This window comes from Phaethon lepturus, unplaced genomic scaffold, assembly GCF_000687285.1.
Source record: "Phaethon lepturus isolate BGI_N335 unplaced genomic scaffold, ASM68728v1 scaffold24443, whole genome shotgun sequence".
Lineage (NCBI taxonomy): Eukaryota > Metazoa > Chordata > Aves > Phaethontiformes > Phaethontidae > Phaethon > Phaethon lepturus.
Genome location: NW_010530154.1, coordinates 1 through 8,073, shown reverse-complemented (window position 1 = coordinate 8,073; position 8,073 = coordinate 1). Strand labels below are relative to the sequence as shown.

General features: G+C 49.3%; 1 protein-coding gene across 1 annotated transcript in view; it reads right to left on the bottom strand.

Moving 5' to 3' along the window:
- SLC7A10 (solute carrier family 7 (neutral amino acid transporter light chain, asc system), member 10) overlaps positions 1–6,813 on the bottom strand; it is a gene marked incomplete at its 3' end in the record, with an annotated part of 9,338 nt that extends 2,525 nt beyond the window's left edge. Inside the window, exons 1-4 of the mRNA XM_010284194.1 lie at positions 6,645–6,813; positions 5,781–5,906; positions 4,634–4,787; positions 1,406–1,502 (exon numbers count right to left, since the gene is read on the bottom strand). Coding sequence (XP_010282496.1) covers positions 1,406–1,502; positions 4,634–4,787; positions 5,781–5,906; positions 6,645–6,765 — 498 coding nt within the window. The remainder of the gene's footprint in view (positions 1–1,405; positions 1,503–4,633; positions 4,788–5,780; positions 5,907–6,644) is intronic.
- Positions 6,814–8,073: the final 1,260 nt, after the last annotated feature.

Sequence of the window (8,073 nt, the reverse complement as noted above, 5' to 3'; positions counted from 1 at the left end):
ACGACGGGGCCGGCGCTCCCTGGCTGCCCCACGCAGGGCAGACCCGGGGCAGTTTACCCCGAAACCCTTCACGGGCAACACGCAAGATGCTTGTGATGGGGCACTAAGCCCCTGGAATGCCGTAAAGTCTCAGCTAGACACGTATTTTGTTATAAAAGAGGAATGTGCAGGAGGCTTATTTGGTGAAATTTGTTCTGGGTGTATTGTGCCAGAATTGCTGGTAGAGCTGGGAGACACATAAACGTGCACCTTCCGAGTGCATCTGGGGTCAAACCTCGCTGGTTTGATACCAGTAGCAAATCTGCGGTTGGCAGCAGTTGATGCAGTTGAGATTTCAAGTAAATGCCCTGCAGGGAATTCCCTTGCTCGGGCCACGCAGCCGGGGACGGCAGCACCAGGGGTCATTTTCCTCTTTAACGTCTCCTACGCTACACTAAAACCCATCACATATTCTAGCTTCGCTATTGGCAAAAGCGTACGGAGCTCTTTCTTTCAGATAATAACTTCTGCAAGTCATTAGTATCATGGAAATTTACGCTGTATAAAAAGCGAGAGAAATCTTCCCGCGGGAGCACTCCAGCATCCTGAGCAGCTCCAACCCCTCCCAACGCTTGGCCCGCTAGTTTCTGATCTTTGCAGGTGACCTCTTGTCTGCCTGATGTACCAGCCAGCAGATGCGTTATTCAGGGCTGCTGTAATCATCCTCCCTACTTAATTTTTTTTACAGGAGAAGAGAAGAGAAGAGAAGAGAAGAGAAGAGAAGAGAAGAGAAGAGAAGAGAAGAGAAGAGAAGAGAAGAGAAGAGAAGAGAAGAGAAGAGAAGAGAAGAGAAATACCCCTGCTCCTCAGAGCACTGCCGCATCATCCCTCACAAGATGTCTCACTTGTTGAGCATACGTAACTTCTGGAGCACTTTGTCCTCTCCCCGGGGCCCGCCACGTCTCTGGCTTTGGTGGCAGGATCTAAACCAGCCCTGCTCGAGTGGGATTAGCAGTGACCATGGTGATTTCCTCCAGGTTAAATGTTTGTGGAAAGCGGGCAAAATTGGTCAAAAGAACTCATCTTTTCTTAAATGAAGTACCTCTGTTCCCAGACGAAGGCAGTCTCAATTTCCACTGTGGGAAGGACAAGTGATAATGGGCTTAAATTGCAGCTCAGGTTAGGTATGAGGGAAACCCTCCAAGGGTGGTTGGGCGTGGGAGGGATATTTCGGAGGCTGAAGGCTTCTTGGGGCTGTCGGAGCAGCTCATCAGCAGTGCTCCAGGCCAACTCACTTCTCCTCCTCCAGGGTAAAATGACCTCTCAAGGATTTTTCCAGCTCTCCTCTGCGTGATTCAATATTTCTAAGAGCTTCCCCAGGTCTGAGCAGGTTACAGGGCAGCAGAACAGCGACAGTAAAACTTACACAGACGAGCAGGGCGGGGATGGGCGTGCAGTGCTCGACGTGGATCATGGCAAGCAGACTCGGCAAATGGCCTTCTCGGGCACCGGAGAAACATAACCTGGAAATAAGGATAGCAACGCTGAATCCACTGGGCGTACAACAGCCTCCTCAACATCCAGCCGTATAACATCTCTAACCTCAGCCGCCCTCATCGGCCTTGGCGTGGAAGGGAGCTGTGGCCGGTGGGTGCTGGGCTGCAACTGGGGAGACCTCTAGAGACCGCCTGCATAATCCAGCATAAGTTATTTAAACTAGACCCTTCGTTTTGCGAGGCCTTTAACAGCTATTGCCATCTGTGAAATGGACTGCTCTGGGGTGCCGAATTACCTGCGAGGAGTAGGACTGAAATCTGCCCAGTCCCTGCCCGCTGGCCAGCATCACCTCCTTACCCAGGGTGGCATGAATACCGTGAAGGTTGTGTGGTGATCAGACGTACATAGCCAAGGCATAAAAAAATCTCATAGATAATGTTTCCAGTTTCAAAAGGTTTTTGGATAAGGTTTAACATGCCTTAAGGTTTCATTTTTAAGTGTGTAACCCGTTACGTATGCGCTCGGATTTGTGGCGTTGCATGATACTCATGAAAGCGCTGAGATAAAAACTTTCCCAAGGTACTTCAGATTTGGTTTGTTTCTTACAAAAAAAATTATTATTTTTTTTTAATTAAGTTCAGACAGGTTAATTACTATAACTAGACTTTATAGACTATAATATAAGAGACTTTACAGATTCTAGTCCCACTATCAGCAGCGTGCATGCGAAACCTCTTGCCTGAAAGGAGTTCTTCCAGCACAGGAATGAAAATGTCTGTAACTGGGAAGAGCACCAGGCCCTGAAACTCCTCTTTGAGCAAAGCACAGTTTAGCTTGTAGCTACTGGAGCTTTATTGGTGTAAAATGACTTTGGTTCCATGCTAAAGCTGTGTTTGGCTCTTACTGTGAGCTATTCCACATCTGCAGACACTTTCAGTAGCTCGTAAAGATTATTTTGCAAAAGATTCCGCGATTGAATATTACATTTGCTGATTTGAAACAGAGCAATTCATAACTGAATGTATCTAACACACCCAACAATGACCTCATGCTCTACAACATCCAAAACGTCTAGCTAACATTCCTTTAGCAAATTAAATTAAAACAGCCCCTCCCCGAATTAGATAATGTTCATAAAATTGTACTCCATCTAACCTTGATGAGGTAAAAAGGTATCCATTTATTCCTCCAAATGTAGATAGGGCCACTGAGACTGGCATAACCCAGGAAAAATAGCCCAGTAACTTTTCACCAAATGTCTAAAGCAACAGAAGGCAGAGAAACTGAAATACACTGCAAAGCACAGAACCGAAATCAAAGTGTGTTTTAGACATCCAGGGAATGGTTTACTTACTACCGCCACAGCGTTGGAGGACAAGAGCTCTTGGGGTGACATGGCAGTGAAATATGCAATGTTGGTGAACGTATACACAAATGTCACCAATGGGATGGATATGAATATGGCACGAGGTAGGTTCCTAATAAAAGAATTAGGAGGGTAGATAAGAAATTACAGTCATGCACAACGAGACCACAACAACCGTGTACGGCCCAGGGGAGGTCACCCAGCTGGGTGGGTTCACCGGCTGTTTCTCCGGAGGGGAGCCGCCCTCCCAGCGGCTCTTTGACCTGCTGCAGGTTGGAGAAGGCTGAAAATGCCGCGAAACGCCAAGCCTGCGGACGGGAGCTCCGTGGGACAAAGAATACCACGTGCTCCCACTGGGCTGTTGATTGGGATTGAGGCAGCGCGTTGCTGAAAAAAGAAATAGCCGTTCCTCAAAAGCCCTATGTACAGACACCAGCGGTGGAATAAAATGCCTTGTTTTGCTTTACCTTCACCTGCTCTGAAAAAGAACGGGATCCTGTTGTTCAGGTGGCTGCCTTGGCCCGTCCCAGGCTGGTCTGGTCATACAACGCCGTGGCAGCTTACCGTGGCGCAGATGTACTTGACCTCCGATCCAGAGACCTCCTTAGAGGCGGACACCTGGACTGTTCTGTATCTAACACAACGACGCATTTTCCTCTGTGTGTCAGATTGGGAAAACCGTTTTTTAAAAATGTATTTAACCTTTGTGATTTTGAACAGATTTAGTAAAAATGGGAAGCGTTTTTCATTATCCAATTTTTTTTTATATTTTAGTTGTCCCTCAGAGGCTGCAAAAATAATTTTTAAAAAGCCATTCACTCAGTTTTCTTTTTATTTCTCAATTAAGGCCATATTTGCCTTATTTAAGTAATAATTTTTTATTATTCAGCTTTGAAATCGTGGTGGTCCGTTAAAATGTTGGTGTTTTATCGAAGGAACACATTACCACACTTTCTTTATTCCTGCCAAGATCTCTGGACGTGCACTTTGCCACTCACTAGTGTGAAGGCACGTGCAGAACCACTCATAAGGCTGCAGCTTTAATTCGTTCCCATCCAGGCTGTGTAATAGCTTAAATTTCTCCTTGTTTAATTGCTGTGTGCATTGGATGCCCAGAAATAGCTAACGCTCCGAGAGCTGCTCCTGGCATTTGTCATTCCACTCGATCAGCTCAGAAATGTTAAAACGTTTGAGCTTTGCTTTACTAAACTAAAATTCACGTTCCCTCCAGCTTTCCCATCTCGCTCATGATAAATCATTTCCGAGCCCCTTCCCGTACCCTGGGCCAGCAGCGACCCGATGTCAGTGGCCCCGGCGGGCAGGTGCCCACGGCCACGCTGGGGCGGGGAGCGCTGCCTTTGCCGCGCAATGACTCCAACCTTCTCTTTCAGGCGTCTGCGGAAGATCCCTTTTGGGTGCAAAACCAAAGCAACTTCCAGTGCAATTCAACTTTTTTCTAATAGCAGTGATTCTGCCTATAGATACTTGTGTGGCATCTCCTCAATGGTTAATCTTCTACTATAGAAGCACTGTACGATTGGAGAGTGCCGTAGAAATAATGCTTTGTCGACAGGCTGGTTTGATTCAGTTCATGCCTTGTGCAATATGTTCTTAATTCCAGTGTTTCTTTATCTTATTTGCTTTACAAAAAATTTATGTCTCCTTTAGAAACACTGGTCCCATAGACATGGAATGACATCGCTGCAGCTTATTAAATGAATGATACTACCAGATGGCTCCAATGTCTCAGCACTTCAAAAAAATGCGGATGGCATGGAAGTGGATACTTGCCTGCGGGGATCAACCAGTTCTTCCGTTACATAGTTCAAGAAGTTCCAGCCGCTGAATGCAAACGACCCTTGAAGAAAAGCTAACGCTAAATGCCCCACCGACGGAGTCATCCAAAAATTGAATGCGTTGCTTAGGGTCAGCTCTTCATAGTTTCCTGCACAGAGAGCACAAGCAAGAGGTTAAGCCACCCCTAGAGGAGTGCTGCCTGCCAGAGGCACTGGGAAATAGGTAACCCGTTGGGGTTTATTCTTTATTTTTATCCTTTATTGTGTTTGGGGCTTCACGCTCTCCATGTTCTAGAGGTCACCACAGCTGGCATCGCGCTTGCGGTGCCTTCTGCGGGGTGGCCTCCTGGGAGGCAGCTCGGGCTGTATGCACGGGCAGCGCCCACGGCGCCGGCGTCACTGCCGCGACGCGTGGGACCAACCCGGCCAGTCTGAGGATGGCTCCTTGGCGGGGTTAATTCTTACCTGCTCTTAATGTGGTTTTCTTTTACAAGAGTTTGGTGTCATTTAGTAGAAATACTGAAAAATAAAATGCCTATGGGGCTGGAAGATTTGTCAAGATTGCGGGACTATTACTGCTGAGAAAACACGTTTCCTGCTCTCTGTAAACGCCGTATTTCATCTCCCTTTACATGACTCATCATACACATAATAACAACATTGTGAGCCTTTTGTGTTCCCTGCTTTCCATTAAGATGGAGAATCAGAGAGACTTTTTTTGCCTGTTTTTAATTTTATAAATGACTTGCTGTAGGAAATTGGACTATGGCCCAAAATGAAGCAGGTACCTTCGCGCCCTGGGCAAGGCGTCACTGATTTTACACCCAGAGCATTTCCAATCTAAAGAACGTGCAACAGATGATTAAAAAATTTCAGTAACTATTCAGGAACATCTTCAGCTGCCCTCCTTTATCCTATCAGAACCAACAGGGCAGGTCAAAAAGGGACTTGTTTAAAGGGATACAGCTAATTTCTCTGCTGTGCCATCCTCTCCACGGCTGCCTGAGTATACAGCCCTGCAGCTCGCTAAACCCCCCGCGCCTTCGGGCTGGTTCGTCAGGGGTATGAAACAGTGCAGTAAGTGGGAAAAGTCAAGGCTATCAACAGTACCATACCCATGTTAGAGCGGTCTCACAGAGTACCTTTAAAGATCTGTATGAAGCCCACAATAATGATAAGGGCCAGGGCTAAGAGTTTTCCTGCTGTAAATATATCCTGAATGCGCGTTGCCCATCGAACGCTGGAGCTGTTCACCCAGGTCAGGAGGACTGGAGAGCAAAAGACTGAATTCAGTGAAAGGAAATTATGTTTGTTTAAGAATACACAGCCAAAGCATTGAAAAACACAGACCGAGGTGCACGTTCCCGGGGGGGGGAGCTCTCGTGTGGCCAGGAGCAAGGATGAGGAGGAGCACTGCCTTCCCCGAGGAGGCTCCCAGAGGAGCCAGCAGCTTTCCCTCGGGCACTGCTGGTCGGGGCTCCCCCCAGCTCTGGTAACCCGCGCAGAGCTCAGCAAGCAGGGATCGCCACCTCCTCGCGGAACCAGTGAGCCTCTTCCGTCCCCATCGCCCTGCTTTGCTTTTGCCGGCTCCGTAAGAAATTAACGCGGAGCCGGCGGCATGCCGCGTGTCCTACACGCTTGCAGTTGCGCACGTAAGAGAAGGTTCGGAAGGGCTCAGGTGGCAGTGGGTAGCCCGTGCCGGAGGGTCACCCGTGCCGGGCACCCATGGCTCTGCAGGGAGCCCAGCAGTGCCCCATCCCACAAGCTGACCTGCTGCCGCTTTCCCCAGGAGCCGCAGGGATTCGGGCACCGCAGCCCGCTGTGCTTGCCGCGAGCAAGCGGGAAGGGACAGAGTATCCTGCAGTGGTCGTGGTGCCTGTCCTGGGACCTCCCCACTTGCCTTTTGGGTTGTGGCCGTGGCCCCAGCCTGGCTGGAGCGGCCCCTCGAGCGGTTCCATGCAAAAACCGAGGCAAGCTTTGTGTGTGTGCGAGAAGCAAATACTCACGTAAACACACCATGGAGAGGATCCTGGAGGCATTATAGGGGGGGGTGCAATTAGGGAAGACGGGCTGCAGGACGTAGTTTGAGAAGGTCAGCGCAATGACGGCCAGGCTGGTAGGGTACATGATAAGCACCGCACTCCAGAGCAGCAGAAACCTGAAAACACAAGAAAAAGCACACGGAAGCTGCGCTGGGAGTGTGCTGGCGGAGGCAACGCAGGCTCCGCTGGGCTGTGCTTTGGAGCAGCTCCATAGGCATTGGGACCCAGTGCCTTCACCCCAGTCACACCTAACAGTCACCTGCTTGTGCCTCTCCTCCTCCCTTTTCCCACGTTCCCAGCACCATCTGCATTTTAAATTGAACGTTTTAAAGCAAATGACAGCTTAGGCACGTGTGGAAGAGTGAGGGTGATGTCCAGCGGGCACGCTTTGGTTTAGCTCTGTATGTCAAAGGGAAAGCATCTCTGTTGCTCCCGGGCTGATGCGTTACCGCAGCAGACGGCAGTCCCTGCGCTGAAGGGCTCCAGCAGGGCGCGGGCCAGCTGCGCTCCCGGGACTGCGACCGGCTCCCCAGCGGTCACGGAGAGGTTTCTTGTCATCGCCCAGGTCGGCTCTGTGACCCGGCCCGGGGCAGCTCGGAGCTGCCGTACCCTGCGGGCGCCCAGCCGGGGCCCACCTGGGGGCTGAAGGCGATGGCACCGAAGGAGGTACCCTTGCAAATATGAAGTGTGAGATTTTTGTGGTTTCTCACTCTGGGAAAAGGAAAAAAAAATAGTTGTAAAAGCAGCGGTGGATCTGGTTAGTGTTTTAAAATATTTGAAGTATTATTTCTGTAGTGAGAAGTAGTCATTGCAAGAAAGTGAAACCCTTCGCGCAGGTACACACACACGCATCATTCATACACGTGCGCAAGCGTAGCATGCAGGGATGCCCAGCACAAATGAGGATCAGAAATGACATTTCAAAATAAGACAGTATAATTTCTAGATTGTGCTGTGTTGTGCTTTTAAAAGCTGCTCCTGCCCAGCACACTGCCTGTGCCCAGCCCCTTAAATCTGGCACAGCTGGGGGTCCCTCCCGGTCCGTGGCCCGGGAGGGAGGGAGCGCTGCTCGCCGGGTGAGGTGGTGAGTGACTCTCAGTCCCATCCTTTACTGTGCCTTCTTGTTTCTGAGAAGTGTGGGGCAATCTGATGCTTCCTTTTTCTTATTAACTACTGGAGTAAGTATTTGGTAAGCTGGTGTGATGCAAGAGCTGGTTACCTTCCCAAACGGCACTATTGTTTTTACAACTCAGGGGTTTTTTTTTTTTTTCCTTTCTCTTTATTTTGTTGTGTGACTCCTTTGTTTTCAATTTTTGATGTTTTTCATCACGGTTCGGAGCAGTTTCCTCCAGTGATCGCTCTGCGCTATGCGGTGCTGCGGGTGGTGTACCCA